The sequence below is a fragment of the Coloeus monedula genome (assembly GCF_965178545.1).
Source record: "Coloeus monedula genome assembly, chromosome: 7".
Classification (NCBI taxonomy): Eukaryota; Metazoa; Chordata; class Aves; order Passeriformes; family Corvidae; genus Coloeus; species Coloeus monedula.
The window spans coordinates 29,550,530-29,567,479 of record NC_138787.1 but is presented as its reverse complement, the minus strand read 5'-3'; the positions used below and the strand labels follow the sequence as shown (position 1 = coordinate 29,567,479).

The following is a 16,950-nucleotide window of genomic DNA, read 5'->3' as shown; positions in this document are numbered from 1 at the left end:
GCAGATGAAAAATCTGGGTCTCAGATACAAGGTTAGAAGGTACCATTTTTTCTGACACCTCTGGCCATAAATTTCACCTGCTTATTCCTAAATGGAGCTCAGTACCTGAACTTGTCTGCTGTACTTTTTTAAAAAAGATGGAAAGTTTTGCTCTGAAGCCCTGAAGCAAATGTGCTGCCTGTGCTTTGCTGGCTTGTTCTAATGGCAGATCACCTTTCCTGTTAACATGTATTTTAATTTTGATTTGGATCTGGCTTCAGTTTTAAGTGGCTGGGTTTCATTCTGCCCTTCTCTGGTAGATTAAAGAGCCCTTTAGTTACGAATATTTATTGTTTACAGAGGCACTTATGTGCTCTTGTCAATGCAGCACTTAGGCTTTTTGATAAAGTAAAAAGATGAGTTCTACAAGCCTCTTTCTCTAAGTCATTTTTCTACTGCCCTTGAATACTTTTTGTCTGTTTTCTGCACACTCCAATTTTTCACTTGTATTCCCTTGTCAATCTCTCTAATGCCTGAGTGTGATTAAAACAGCCTTTCACCCTCCTCAGTTCATATACATGGTGGTTTTGTAAGCTCCTCTGCCGCAGGAGATCATGCAGAATTGCCTGGCCACTGTGACCACTAAATCCTTTTCATAGTTACTACTCTTGGGATGTAATCTCCATGCTTATACATAAAGCCCTTTTGTTCCTCTTTCTTTGATGCATAATATCATTAAAAAATGTATTTTATTTGTTGGGTCCAGCTCACCAACCATCCTGGCACATATGACTATATATATACACAGTGAGGCACTGGCCTCATTGATAGTTGCTACTTTTGCCATCTCTGGGGTAAATGTTTGTTAAGAAAAAGTTGATACTGGGCTGGTACCACCCCAGCTGTGGCTGCACTAGAACTGCATGTTTATGAGTGATTTCATTTCGAGGATTTTTTTCATCACAGTCATTTATCAGATTTTAATCACTTAATGTATAAGTTCCTGAACCTGATTTTAAAATTAACTCTCTGCAATAAATCATGCAGTATTAAAACAAACACCTCAAAAAAGTCTCTTTTATTGATGTTATTTTTATCAACTAAAACTTGTGGTTTCCTCAAAGAAGCATACATGCTTTGCTTGCCATGTCTCTGGAGAGCCATGCTGGCTTCCACAAGTAATCATTCTTATTTTTGCAGCATTTATAGAGTGTAGCATGACCAATATCTTTAAACTGTCCCCTGGAAAACATCCACATTATGGAGAGACAGTGCAGAGAACAAAGTCAGTGTTATGTTGCCTTTCTTTGTTTCTTCCAAATGAAATCATCCAGAGGTGATGATAAAATGAATGATGGATAGAGCAGAAGGGTAAGAGGTGTATTTAATTTCATTAGGAGTTGCTCAGCTCCTAGTTTGTAATTGGTTTGTCTCTGCATAACATTCCCCATCCACCACATCTAAGGAATTTTGTCTGACATGGAAAATTGTGGCTTTTTAAACATTAGAACTTTGGTCTTTCTTTTGTCTAAGCACCGAATTATTTGTTAACTTTCCAAAAGCAGCACACCATCATTTTAAACTGTGTAAAGAAACCATTTGTGAAAATGGCAGCTCTTACGTTCTGCCCTAAGAGCTTTGTGTAGCCAGGAGGAAGATGATGCACTAATAACACTTCCTGAGCAAGACAGAAGTGAGAGAAATATCTGACAGGCATCCAGCTGGGCTGTCCCCCTGCATTGCCAGTATAGCTTCTAACCTTTTTTTTTTAAGGTGTCATGTTGCTGTGGATGCACAAGGTTACAGGGAAGTCCTAGCCCAAGGCTACAATTCCAGTGGAATGGGATTGGTGCATAGAAATTGCTGAGCTAATGGAGGAATCAGCTATTTCAGGCCTTCCAGTGGCTCTGTGCCACACAGAGGATGCTTATCTGCTTATCTGGTGGAATTGGGAAACTCCACACCACTTAAGAATAATAGGCATCCAGGTAGGAGAGGCACCATAAAAATCTCCAGGGAAACAGAAATAACTGGGAGGCCATCAACTATTTTTATCCCCTTTGTACCTGTTCCTAGAGACCTGAACCTACATTCCTATTACTTCTGCTAAGCTGTCAATGCAGAATCAGCCCCCAGATAAATTTGATTAAAAGTCTATTAAAGAACATTTGGCTGGAAAAATCATTAGCAATTCTCTTTGCTATCTGTTGCACTCAGAGGAGAAGGGTAGTTTGGTTGGGGCCTTGGCTTAAACTGAGTATCAGAATTGCTTGTCCAAAGAAATAAATACAGATATCTGAGAGTGTATCAATAGCAGTGCTCAAGAACAAGTTAGGTCTTGATTGTTTTTTAATAAATTGGGATAAACTGCAGCAGATGCACTAAATGTTTGCTGTACTCTAAAATGTCACTGAAGGGGTAACTTGGAGTTCTGCTGGCTGATTCTCTGAACTCCAGGTTGTACTCCAGACTGTCAGACTGTCTGCAACAGCTATTTTTCTCATACAGGGTATAACTGTAAAATATATCAGTATGTGATGAAATAGTGTTAGCCTAAAAAAAATAATTAAAAAGGAGATCTCTGACAACAGGGCTTGGGTAGTTTATTTAAGCTAGAAAGCCATTAAAGTAGTGTCTATATATAGCTATGCTTTCAAAGAAAAATGCATCTGTACAATGAGATTAAGGGTTTATAACATTTTAGAACTCTGGTGTTAAGAGATGACAGAATAAACAACTAAGAGGCATCTACAGCTGGCTTATTTGCAGAAACCTGAAACTTTTTAAATTTTACCTCAAATGGAAGCTGCAGGAGGTCAGCCCCTCCATTTGCTGATCCGTCCACGTGAATAAAGGCAGTAACAGGACACCACTCTTGTTTCTCAGGTTTGAATTGTGCTCTCAAAGCCACTTGACATCTCTGTGAGCTCGAAGGAGACCTGGTCCTGTCCACAGCATTCACAGCCAGTGGGTGAACAGTAACTCTAAATGTGACCAAAAAACAAACAAGAATAGGCTTAAACTGGTGGCAGGAAGGGGCTTCAGTGCAGTTTGTTCTGACTGTGAGATCCTGTGGCCTGTAGTGTTGAGCATTAGAAGTCATGTCCTCTTCCTTCCTTGGTAAACAAGGATCATTAGACTAGAGAAAAGTGATACCTTCTAAATTTATGGCCCTATCTCAATAAAGGGACCAATACCAGGTAATTTTGAGGAAGGAGCAAGAACCTCAAAGTACATAACATGCAATTCATAGGAAAATCAGAAATATGCTTAATTCTCTGGCAGTGAGGCACAGGTTTTTATCAGCTCTGCCATATATTTAATAATAATCCTAACTAACATAACTGAGTTATTCTTATTAACCATATAAATATGCAGTCTTCCCCCTTTATTTAAAACCTTAATCTCTTGATCCCAGTAATATCTTCTGGTGATGAGATTTGCAGACTGATCATACACAGATTTAACTGTCTGCTCCATAATGTGAGAGCAGGATCCAAGTATTGTCTTGTCTGGACAGAGGTGGGTTCAAACTTGCCAAATTTTCTGCTTATATTAAAACCCATCTGAATTTTGCTTCCTGTGTGCAGAGTTTTCCAGCCACATGGAAGAAACTACATTAAATAGCTCCTATTTTCTGTAGGGGTTTGTGAGATCATTTTACTAACCAGTTGCCTCAGCTATGACTTGTTGCAGAGAGCACTGTATTGAATAACTTTTCAAAGCAAATCCAGGCTGGTTTAAAGAACACAGAGAGGAGGCTGTTCCTTGCTGTTTATTTTGAGAATGGGGTAGAAAGAGGATCTAATTAAATCTCCCAGACACCGTCTTGAGAAAAATCCTGCAAACTGGAGCATTTAAGTGGTTTTGTTTCTTCTTTGCTTTTGTTGGAGGCTTCATAGATAGATGTGACAGGTACAGCAATAAGAAACATGAGATGAGCACTGTATTCCGCTTTGGGCCAGGCAGGTTGGAGGGATGTGGTCTGGTAGTGAGACCTTTTTGTCTGTCCTCTAACTCAGTGTGTCACCACAGAGAGTTTAGCACCTGCATTGTTTTGATTCACCCAGCTGAGAGAGCAGGGCAGACAATGTACATCTGTTTCAGAACATTGCTTTAAGTGTATAAATTGCTTTGAGACCAGTGCTTGAAATGAGCATATTATCATTGCTCTTCCTCCAGGAACATGGAGTGCTGCTACCATCATCAGTGAGGCAGGTCTGGGGGAAATGCCTGCTCAGTTAATTCACAGGAACAACTACAGGTGGACATGGCCCCCACCAAACAGCATTGTTTTTAAGCAGTAAAAATGGAGTAAAAGTATGCAACAGATCCATCACTGCCAGTAGACTGCAGCAATGACCTTCCAGAGAAATTCTTTCTGTGTGCTATCTTCTCAGCTGGGAAGATTTTTACAGAAATTGATGTTTGTTAATCTGTAATACAGTTCTGTGCAAATAAAGGGAATTCTCCAAATTAGGATTTTAGATTTTGGCTGGACAGGGCTTTAGTTAGGATTACTTTGTATTAGCAGGAAAATATACAACAATATAACTAGTGTTAGCTGGTTTAGGACAGAAGCTGTGCTCAGACCTTGCACAAAGAGAATGGTGGCAGTGGAGGGGGAGCAGATGGGTACTCTCTTACTGTGTGAAATTTGAGTACAGAATGGCATTCTAGGTTAGATGGCAAATCAATCATATTCTGAAAACAAAACTCTGTTGGGAGACGACCTAATACTTTTTTTTAACAACATTCGCTTGAGAAATTTTAGTACTTTGCAGTCAAATATATAGTGGTCCTAAAATTATGTGGGATTGAATAACTGTACTCTACAGAAAGAGGAATTACCTTATCCAGTCATGAAATGCAGACATCTCTAGGCAGGGAGGAGCTGACAGAACTCCCAGCACCATGCAGCAGTGGCAGGAGAGGGCAGAGAGGCTGGCAAGCCCTTTGTCTTGTTAAGGGAAGCAGTGAGACCACTATTCTCAACACACAGAAGGTGGCACAGTGCTTCTCAAAGTCCTGTTTGATAGACTGATGCACCATCACCATGACTGATCTGCTTCTGAAATGAAGAGTTGACCCAGCTATGAATCTAAGCTCTCAGTTTTTGGGCAGCAGGAATCAGAATTGGGTATCTGATTCCTGCTGCCCCTCAAGACTAGCAGCACCTGCTCTGTGGCACTCTGTAGCCTGTCTCCAGGCTGGGCAAGTGCTCCTGGGCTGGCTCTGTGCCATTCAGAAGCAAGGATCACATATCATGCCCATGCAGTTGCCATCTGTTGCTAACACTGGCAGGTTTCTACGTTGAATCCTTTCTGTACAGCAAATGAAATAAGGTAGCGTGCAATCCAGCTAAGCAAGCCCCTTCCTTTCCAGATGATAGGGGGTGTTTTTACACTGCTGAGTCTTGCAAATGAAGTCTTCAGGGAAATGATCAACAGCGTGGAGTGCTGTGAGATGGGAGCTTGCAGAATGATTGCTGCTCACAGGAGGGAGAAGTGGTGTTTGCAGCTGTAGGCTCAACTTAGTGGCAAATGATGATCTATTGGAGGGAAGAAAGCAAAGCAGCCAGGGTAACCCAGATGAGGTTGCTATTTTCTAACAAGTTTCCTTTTCTGTTTCTGGTATAACACAACAGACTTTCTTCCCCTGGAGCCCAGTGGGTGCCAGTCATTGCTCGTATCCTCTCCTCTGAGGTGGCCCAGGCCAGGCAGGCTGGTGCACATGGCTCATTGGGGCTCTTTGGGTGATCCTTGGGGCAGGTGGTTCTGGAGCCTCTTGCACTGCCTCTGGGAATTGCACGCTAGTCTCTCACCTCCCTTTTCCTGTGTGTATTGTTAGAAAGTTCCTGCCTTATGTGGCCTCTTCCTCCTCCGCTGCTTAACTCCAGGGGATGCTCAGTTAGCCTGATCTGCACTCCACAGGTCTCTGGATATGAGGCACTGGGGAGAAAGAGAGGCCATGGCTTGCTCTAACAGCAGAAGGCAATTTTCTGAAAAAAAGGCAACTGCAGCCTTGTGCTGCCACCCCAGCACAGCGTGGGACAGCAGGATCCCCACACCTTTGGGGACTGCCATGTGGAGGGAGTTGCTTATAAGTACCAGCAAGTGGTCAAGCAACTGAGATCGGGAATCTGCTATTTCTCACTGGCCTGGCCTGAAAGAGAAACTCCTTCTACCATGGAAAATCCTGAGCACACAATCCTCTGGGAGGCAGGAAGTAACAGCTTGTTCAAGCACGAGGTTCTCCTGACCAGCCTGGTCTATTAAAGAGAAGTTCCTGCTGTTTTCCTGCTGGCACTGGTTTGAATTATAGTGCAGACAGACCTGCTATCCTTCATTGGAATTTGTGTCTGGGTAATGTTTTCAAAGCTGCAGCATTACTGGGAAAATAGGTCAGAAGTATCATCATGGAAAGAGGGAGAATCTCTCCTCCAATCTAAGCAGAGCACAGAAAGAGGCACTTGTAGCTATGACAGAATCAACCCGATGGATAACATCCTACCCCAGGAATGTGCAGGGCTATGGTTAGAGAAATAACCAGCAAATTGGGCTTACCCACTTAGACTGCTGGCTCCCTACAGCTGTGCACTGCCTGAGGCAACAAACCTCAGCCCAAGTTAGAGCCAAGGAAGGTGCATTCCTGCTGCAATACAGGTATTTTAAAAATGTAATAAAATTTTCAAACGTCCTTTGTCTCTGTCTTGTGTCCCTATAGGAAGAGTGCCAGAACTATGTTCGAGTGCTGATTGTTTATGGCAAGAAGGTCTTTACCTGTGGTACCAATGCCTTTTCACCTGTGTGTTCCAGTCGACAGGTCTGTTTTAGCTCTGTTACAGTGATGGAGAGGGTTGGATGCATGCTCTGGGGAAGGCCAGTCATTTGGCAGGCTATCATGGGTGCACAAAAAGTGTTCTAAATGTAGCTGACTGAAATTATTTTGGTTTTCTTCTTTGGGCTACTGTGGGGCAATGAGTGCATCTGCAGTTGGGGAGCAAAAAGTTCATGTTATGGGTGAGTTGGGTCTGGACAAAGTGCTGCTCGTGTAAATCTTGGGTATGGTGCTGAAAATGGGGAATATAGACAAGCTTAGCTGTGAGTACCTACTGAGCTGAATACCTTAAAGTTTCTTTAAAATAAATGGCAAAACTCCCTTTGGATTCAAGGGAGGCAGGAGCAGGTCCAGAGAAATGTTTATTTGTATGTTTTTTTAAGGCCAGTATGTATTTAGGAGGTGTCTACGGAAGATTGAAAACCTGTGCCTGTGCCAGGAGCACCTGATTACACCAAGCGGGTTTGGGCTTTACTGGCTGGGGAATTACCCTTTGTACAAAGCAGTAGGATCAGTGAGGCTCAGACACAACTTCATACATTGGCAAACGATGGATGTAAAGATCAATTTTCAGTCATCACTAAGATTACCTTCTCATAGCTACCTGATTTTTAAAAATCAGGGATTTGCTAGTAGGTCCTCATGGGCAAACAAAATTCTCTATACCAGTAAGAAAGTCAGATGCTCTTTAAATTTTCTTCTCTCTCCTTTTAAATACAGGTAGGAAATCTCAGCAAAATCATTGACAGAATTAATGGAGTGGCTCGGTGCCCATACGACCCTCGGCATAACTCGACAGCTGTGATTACATCACGAGGAGAACTCTATGCTGCAACTGTGATTGATTTTTCTGGACGGGATCCTGCTATTTACCGCAGCCTTGGAAATGTTCCCCCACTTAGGACAGCACAATACAACTCCAAATGGCTCAATGGTAAAGTCATGTGGGTCACATCTGAGCAAGAGATATATTAAAGTCAGCTTGACAGGCTTGTAAATCTTTCTCTCTCTTTTCATATTGAGATCCAGAGTTATGATGGGGAAAGGCTTCCGGAGCAATAATCAATGCAGCTTAGAAGACATTTAAAAAGAGCCTGGAAGTATTTCAGAGAAGTTGATTTAGAATATAGAAAGTGGGTCTTAGAGGCTACTTAACATATATATGGGTCTCTGTCTTGTGAGATGACCAAATACATCATTTTAACAAGAAAACCACTCAAAGATTTGAAGATCAAAACCAACTTAAAGCATCATATTGTTGACCCAGTTCTGCAGAGTGATAGGCACTCTTTACTTCCACTGACTCAGCTGAAGATGCCTGGTTTCAGTGCAAGATCACGCCAAAAATGAGAAATTTCACAGCACATTATGTTCCATGTGAATCCATGGTGATGTGGATTTATAGTTATTAAAAGCAGCTCTTACACCAGTATGATAATACCCTGCATCAAGCAAGCTATAGAATTTCAACCAGTAATCCCTGCACTGAGTCCACACCTTCTGACTGGGGCAAAGCACTTCTTGTCTGAGCAGACTGTAGTGATGGATACCCCAGTATTCCCCCCATCTCCTTTTACCCAGGTAAATTGATCAGATATTTGAAATCTTTCTATTAGATTTCAGGACATTTCAATTAAAGATAAGAGCAGTGGGACTGTGCACTCTCTGGAGCTTAATAAGACTGAATTAGGCTTCTGCAGGCATACTGAAGTCAGTATGGAGACCTGGAGTTTAAGGAAAAGGATGTCTTCCAGAAGGACTGAGAATTAGGACTAAGCATCATAGCCCATATACACTCACTGGAAATATGTTCCTCTTGTTTGTGCATGAATGCAAGATTCAGAAGGAAGCCACATTGGAACAGGGGAGTTTAAGGAAGACAGTCAGTAACTGAAGTTCTCATATGTGACTGGAAAAACTAGTGTGACTCTTGGATTTATAACTTTGTGCAGCATTGGTGACATCGGAGTAATTTCATCCTGTTCTGGACACTTTTCAACAAGAAACAGAAAACCTGAAGGTGATTCAGAGAAAAGCCATGCAGTGATTTGAAACTTGGAAAGCCTGCTTCACAGTGAGAGACTTAAGGAGCTCGATTTATTTATCTTTCTGAAAAAGAGATAAAAGGTGTTTTGTTCACGATATGGAAGTACTTACATCAAGAGAAGATTTTGGAAAGGATAAAGTTCTTTAATCCAGCAGACAAGTCATGACAAGAACCTGTGATTGGAAGCTGAAACCAGATAATACCAAATGGGAAAAGAAGTGCAGGTGGCAGCTGGGTCAGTCTTCAGTCATTTGAACAAGTCATTGAGGAAAGTGATGGCTGTAAAGCCATGTGACATTGTCCAGTAAGATCATATCGCCTTCGAAAGATGGGGTCTAACTCACCTGTTAGTTAGAGGATCTGATGGTGGAATTACAGGGTGAAATTCTCTGATTTGTGTTAGACAGAAGGTCAGACTGGGGATCACAATGGTCCCTTTAAGGTTCATGGTTAGTTTGAAGGAGAAAGTTTGACAGGAGATGATTGCAATGTCCTTCCCTCCGTACCATCATCTGCCTCCCAAACTCGGCTTGCAGCATCAGTGGCCTACCTTTCTCTGTTCTTCTTTCCCTCCTGGGCTGCAGCTTTAAAGGAATTCTGTACTTCTCTTTTTTCTTCTTCCTTTGAGCACTACTCAGAAATGAACATTTTAAAACACCCTATAAAACCAACAGGTTTGGGGAAGGGTTTTTGTTTGTTTGGTCAAATATTATTCATTGGCCAATCTTTACCAAAGAAACTTCTAGGATAAAAGACTACACACTTTAAAGCTTTGTTATATACCCAGTTAAAATATTTACTGCTAAACCTACTAAATTTCAGGTTCATTTCAATTCTTGTGAAAATAAGAACAAAAATTCTAGGAGAAAAAGCATTAAGGAGAGCATGTTTCACTAGTGTCAGTCTCTGGCATGGTTTTGTTTTATAGACATAAGATAATCTTTTGTGCCTAGAAACTGGAAAGGTTTCATGATAAAAGCCAGATGTGACAGTGCTGGGAGAGTAGCTTGAATGTTTCAGCGCAGCTGTGTGGGGAATCGGGCGGATGCACGCAGCATATTTAACACATCATAAGGTCCACTTCAGAAGTGAATAGGTGAAGCAGCCCAGTGGGAAGGCTTTATCTTGTAAAATGAGTATAGGTACAGAGAAAGTCCTGCACATGCAAAGTGTTGAACTCTGCTTTCACTGAAATCAGTAGCAGCTTTGCCAATGAAGTGGGGGAAAAATGGGGCCTTTCCAAGATCTGAAAAAAGGTACTAGAGCTATATCCTCATATATCATTATTCCCATCTACTGTTTTTATGTCCTCTGCTGACTCCAAACTCCCTGTGGTCCCAGCTTTGACAGGCTGCATAAATGGAGCTGGCAGTGCAATGCACTGAGCGAGTCAGTGAGCATGGATTGATTTCTAACCTATATAAATCTCTTCAAATGTTTGTTTTTCAGAGCCTAACTTTATTGCTGCCTATGACATCGGCTTGTTCACCTACTTCTTCTTCCGTGAGAACGCGGTGGAACATGACTGTGGGAAAACAGTGTATTCTCGTGTGGCAAGGGTTTGCAAAAATGATATTGGAGGGAGATTTTTGCTGGAGGACACATGGACAACTTTCATGAAGGCAAGACTGAACTGCTCCCGTGCTGGAGAAATCCCTTTCTATTACAATGAATTGCAAAGCACCTTCTACCTTCCTGAGCAAGATCTGATCTATGGTGTCTTCACTACCAATGTGTAAGTTGCACTGGCTTTACTGCCCTTCCTCTACCCCCAGCAGTCTGAGACTGACAATGTATTGATTTCTTAAGCAGTCTGAGCAATCATTTTAGAGAGACCATTTGGTTAATGTGAAAGAATAGATAGGTCTGTGTTATCCATCATGACAACATAGCCTCTAGGACAGTGTTTTTAATCCATGGTTCACAGATTGCTGGAGTCTGCAAAAGCTGACTGTTCAGTTTTAGAGTAACTTGATACAAACCTGGGCAGTGACAGACTTCAGACTTTTTGTAGGGACAGTGCAACTTGTATAGTTTGGAGAGATGATCTAAAAATGACCCAAAAGAAACACATTAATTTCCAGCCAGGCTAATTGCCTGGACAATCTGACACAATTGTGTGAACACTGGAGCTGGCCCATGAGATGGACAGGTGCTCACGCTTGGGAGAGAAGGGCTGGAAAGAGAAGAATGAGGAAGATGGGATCACAACAGATTAGATTGAAATCAACATCTATTTCAGTTGAACAACACTATAATAGCAAGGTCATGAGGACCACAAGGCATTTAGCATTTCCAAGGCAGGGGGGCTTTACTCTGCCACAGACTGTTTGAGGTCCACAAATCAAAAGCAGCCTTGGAGCTCTGAGGGGAAGGTATGATTTCTGATACTTCATAATCACCTCTTCTTGGCTTGATATTGAAAAACTTGTAATTGGAATGATTTAGTGTAGCTGTGAAAGCAGAAAGGAGAAGAGGAGTTAATTAAAAAATATATTGAAAAACTCATAATGTATATTTTTAAGTCAGGAAAACTCAAATAACTTCTTCTCTGATGCCTAAGGCTAGGATGATAAGTTTCAAGCTATAACCAGTCTGCATGGTATTGCGTTTCAATAATACATGTTCTCCAGGGGGGTGTTAGCCTGACGTGTAAACTAGAGAATGAAAATCCGAGTAGTTACTCCATATGGCAAGTGCTCCAAGTGCCTTCCTCATGCTGGGCAGCCAACTTCTTGGGGGTTTTTGTGTGCAGTGCTGTACTGTACAATATGAATAAGGGGCTGTTCCCAGGGAGCCCACAGAAAACCAAAGCAGTGAAGCCCTGCTGAAGTACAAACCCTCCTGTTTTGATGTGTTACCTGCTGGTGTGACAGGGCTTGAATTTCAGCCCTTGAACTCACAAAGCATCAACCCCAACTTCTTGAGCTAAAGCGCTCTTGGGAGCCTCACTGTGAGTCAACAGATCCTGAATGTTCTTCCCTCTCTGTAAATTCCAAGAAATAGGTAAGTGTTTGGCCACCCTCATCCATCTTCCATGTTTTGTTTCTCTTCCACCATTGCCAATGTCAGTCAAAAGTGAGCCAGCGGAGAAGCAACTAGAAAAAATAAACATGACTGAGCACTGCATCTTGACTGTGGACTTGGGGAAGATCTGTCCTCAGACTGAAAGGCACATGAGTCATTCTCTAAAAACATTTAGAAGATATTAGCCAAACTTCCTGAACATTAAAAGGAAATCTGGCTGCTGCTTTGGGCACTTGAGCTGACCTTTGTTTTCTTCTTTTTTTGCAGTTGGAGAGGACTTCTGTGCCCATAGTGATAATGTTTTGTCTATTTATTTGTCCATTCATCCAGCCAAGAATGGAAGCTGGAAATGAGAAAATTATTAATAACTGTATTTTATTTATCAAATTGGGGATGTTTTTGGACATGGGGGAGGCATAGACTAGCTCTGGCTGGAGCAGTTCTCTTCTGCTGTGTCCATCTCCCAAGTTTAGCATGAGATGTGATAAGTGTTATGATAAGTGTTACCTGTCTCCTGTGGGTACACTTGAGTCATTCTTTGTACATCAGGGATGTAGGATCTCTCTTGTATCTTCTGAAGACAATATAATATGCAATGCTTGTGTAATTGAAGAAATTAGTAATTGATAATAGCTGAAGTTAGATCAAATAGCATTTTGGGTCTACAACATGGTGTTCTTTTAAAAGTTCAAAGAGAAAATGTTCCAATTTGTCATCTGACTGGAGAAATAATGGTAATTACTCTTTTAACTTTCACTGGGACTTATATCATGGTGCATGAGCTCTGCATACCAAAGAGGGTTAATTTATGCACCAGTCTGAGTTTCTTTGTGATAAAATGCCAATGCAACACAAAGCTATGATTTTTTTGTTGTTGTTGTTATTTACAGGTATTTTTTACTTTGGAAGGTTCATGTTTAATGAATTTAGGGTCATCTTATAATAAAGGGGAATTAGTGGTTGTGGTAACACCCACGTACAGATTTATTGCTTCATGTTATGTTATACCCAGCTGAATCAGTGGGAAAGAGAGCTTTTAGGGGAAGCTGCTGATGAAATATTTAAGATGTTTTTATTAAATTTTTTCTGGGTGTTAATAGAGACAGTATTAGAACCTCTTTGAACTTAACCCATTCTTTATACCAGCTAGTTAGTCACAGGAGATAGGAGGTGGGGATAAAGGAAGTTGCACTTCACACCAAAACAGAGGGGCCAGCTGTACCAGTTGATGTCACTGGCTTGAGACTGGGATCAAACTTTTCATAAGGAGGGATGGGAAATATGCCAGGCCACAGATGGAAAGGAAAATGGTCCACAGATTTAATGGAAAACCTCTTTCCTTTCTCCTTTCCAGCAAAGAGAAAAGGCTGAACTATGAAGTCCTTAGCAGGGTCCTAAAAATATCCTTTTTTTTTTTTCCCTAAGTATTTTCATTAGACTAGTGGAATTTTATTCTTTCTTTTCCTTTTTCATTTTCTTCCTCATTGTCTTTTTTTTCCTGTGTACGCCTCAAGGCATTTACTTGTCATCCATCATTAGGTTTGTCTTAAGAGCTGCTGTCTGTGAGCATGCACTGCGTCAGCAGTGTTCAGACAAAAGTGGAGAAAGGTTTGCCTGGTGTTGCTTTGACATGTTCAAAGTGAACTACTCCATCATTCTGGGGATGGAAGGGGCAGGAGGGAGCAGAGAATGGGAAGGCAAAGCAGGAAGTTCTTCCTGATGTTGTATTGCTAGGAAGAAATATGCTGTGAAAGAATCTGTTATTCTGCTTTCCAGCCTGGAAGGGTGAAGAAAGGCTTTTTTTTGTGTGTGCAAGAGAGTGTAATTATTGGTTTAGTTAAAAAAAAAAAGTGTTCTTTTCAGGGAATTCAAATTGCTTTAATTAGCAGAAAGATACATACAGCAGGGCTTGGGTTATTTAAAAGGCACCGTGACAAATCAGTCTCTCATGCTGCCCCTATTTTTAGTTTTATTTTGGTATCTTTTTATCTAAACCTTGTAGTTTTCCTAAAAAACCAAACAATAAAAATTTAAAAAAAGGGGAGAACTGGGAGCAGGTTTGAATTCCAGGTCATCACTTATCAGTGTCCCCCTGGGTCAGTTTTTTTGAGGTCACCATCTAGGAAGTGCCCTCCAACCCTCTTGAGGCAGGACAGGAGGAGATGAGCTTGCTCAGGATCCTGCAGAAATGGGTCCTCCAGGACTGAAAAGGAACAGCAAAGGCCAACTGATCTGTGTGCAGTCTGACTGGGCAGCAGAGCATCCCTAGAACAAATTCCTTTCTGAAGAGTCCTTCATCCAGCAGCATCTCCCTCGATGTGCCTCCCCTGGCTGAGTGTACATGGTGAACAGTCTGCCCCAGACAGGTCCTGTTCCCAGCTGGGAACACACAGAAGTGAACTGTGGTCATTGAAAACAGAGGTTTCCATGAATTAGCAAGACCTTTTGCGTGCTGAGCTACTGTCAGAACCAGCTGGTTTGTCACTGTCACCTTTTCCCTTCCACTGCATGTATATATATATAAAATATTAGGTGATATATTTTATAGCTGAAGATTTCAGGAACCTGCAGAAACAGAATTTCACCTTGAGAAACACCAAGAGATTAAAAATTAGGTTGTTTGTAATCAATAAAGGTAGACCTGTTGTTAAAAAAAAAAAAATAAAACCAGACTCAAATAATCCATGCAAATTAAACTGCATTCACCCTTCTTGTCAGAACTGCTTCCATGGCCCTTAAATCTCTGACATTTTAAAACCAAACTTAAAATTCATTCTCAAAATTGTCATGCAAGTCATCTGCATTTTACAGTTTATTTATTTATTTATTAATACTCCCAGTGAGATTGGTATCACTGTACATCTACCTAGCAATTTACATGTATTTTATTTGAGTGGAGTTTGATGTCTGTTATGATGAAAATGTCAATGTTCTAATGATTAAATTGATTTCTTTTACCCTCCCCTTTTCCAGAAACAGCATAGCTGCCTCAGCAGTGTGTGCCTTCAATCTGAGTGCCATTACTCAGGCATTTAATGGCCCTTTCCGTTACCAAGAAAACCCAAGATCAGCCTGGCTGCCAACATTAAACCCCATCCCGAATTTCCAGGTACTGCTGTTGCCCTTCAGTTTACTGCAGTCCCTTTTACATTCTGTCACTTCAGTGGGTTGATTTGTGTGGGGCTCATTTCTCCAGGTGGACCCATGGTACAGATAAATTGTATTTCTCCACATTTATGAGTGTTTTAGTCTGTGGAACTCCTTGCCACAGAATTCATGGCAAAAATTGAATGGTTTAAGGAATAATAAGAATGTTCTGGTTTTTTATAATGATGAATAATTTAAATCTCTGTTGCACTTATCACTGGCACGTGTGCTCTGAGGATGTGATTCTCACAAGAGGACTTAAGACATGTCCCTACTAAAACTGTGAAGGACTGAAAGCTGAAGCTGGACAAAGTCAGACTAGAATGGAGACAACCTATATTTTTTAAACAAGAAAGGTAATTAACCACTGTGACTCTGTAAGGAAGTGATGAATTTTCCATCACTTGATAGGGCCCCTAAGGCTACCAGTGCTTCAGTGGAAGATGGATGACTTTCTAACACATGGTAGCTCAGCCAGAAGCCATGGACTTGTTGCCACAGTAACTGATGGAAGGGGAGACATGAGGATTGTCACAGGGGTTCCTTCTCCTTTTAAAAATCTTTGAGTTTATGAATGAGCAACTTTCCAGGATTATCAGTTAAAGCAATTTTGAAAATTATAAAACAACTTCAGTTGCTTTATCACCAGATCCAGTCAGTGTGGTGCAGAGTATGTGTGTGACAGCCCTGGCAAACCTCAGTCTTCTGAAGCATGAGCCCATTTTACAGCTCAGCCGCTTCCCACTTGGGGAATTCTAGGGAGGATGGACTTGTCTTCATGTCCTTGTGTCCCCATGGCACATCCTTTCAGCCTAATTGTCTGAATCTGGCTCTCCTTTATTATGGCAAATGTGCTGAGGCTGCTTGCAAGTGCCATCTGCCTTCAAACTGGTGATGTCAGGGACCTTCCAAAAAGAACTCTACAATCGCCTGAAATCAAGCAAGAGCAGATGGGAGGAACGTCTCTGCTGCAGGCAGAGCCAGCCTTGTCTTCCTGCTGAGGAACCTGATTTCTCCTCTTGAATTCCCTCTTGGCACCTGACTGAGGGCTCCTGCCCATACAAGGTGGGATAGGCTTGGCCTCTTGATCACCCTCTCAGCTTGGTGCACTCAAAACCAAGAAACAAAGCCTTGCTGAAGGTCCAGCCATGCCAAATATAGCCAGGTTTTTGTTGTCGTTGTTGATGATGTTCTTGGGGGGGGTTTTGAGTTTAAAGGGAATATTAAGGCAAACTGAGAATCAAAGACTTTCTGTCCCTTGCTGGGCTAACCCAGAAGGAATAGTAAAGGACTTTGGAAAGGAATAGTAAAGGACTTTGGAAAGCATTTCCATGGAGTGAAAAGTATCAGTTAAAATGTGGAGTGTAAAGATTGCAGCAGCAAGATGAAAGAAACGGGTCAGAGGAAAATAAAGAAAGGAAAAGGAGCTATGTGGTAGACAAAAGGAAGATTGCAAGAAGAGATTACGATGTTTTTCAAGTACAGAAGGAACAAGAGGTCAGTGCAGGGCCTTTAGGAGATGACAAGGGTAATTTAGTGACAGAAGAGGCAGATATTGCAAAAACATTAATTTTTTTGCCTCAGTGTTCACAAAGAAAGATGAGGGAAGCATGCCAGAATTTTTTTTCTTGCAGAGAGGAAGGAGAAATACTGAAGGATGCAGAGGATCAGGACAGTGCAGATAATCAGGAAATTAGAACAAAACAACATTAAACCAAACCAGAGGGATGCTGCGTCAGCACGTGAGCTGCCAATAGACCAAAAGGATTATCTGCGACTTTCTGAGAAAGGAAAACAAAACCAACAATGACATTCCTGCCACTGGGGCTCCTTTTAGGTGATGCTCTAGAAAGGAAAGTGAATGGGGAGAAAGGCATCCAAAGGAAGACAGTGGTGTGAAACAGGAGTAT

The 16,950-nt window shown here is 41.6% G+C and overlaps 1 protein-coding gene across 1 annotated transcript in view; it reads left to right on the top strand.

Moving 5' to 3' along the window:
- Positions 1-16,950, top strand: part of SEMA5B (semaphorin 5B) — a gene marked incomplete at both ends in the record, with an annotated part of 130,900 nt that overhangs the window by 57,290 nt on the left and 56,660 nt on the right. The window contains 4 exons of the mRNA XM_082285215.1: positions 6,706-6,804; positions 7,540-7,753; positions 10,316-10,601; positions 14,867-15,002. Coding sequence (XP_082141341.1) covers positions 6,706-6,804; positions 7,540-7,753; positions 10,316-10,601; positions 14,867-15,002 — 735 coding nt within the window. The remainder of the gene's footprint in view (positions 1-6,705; positions 6,805-7,539; positions 7,754-10,315; positions 10,602-14,866; positions 15,003-16,950) is intronic.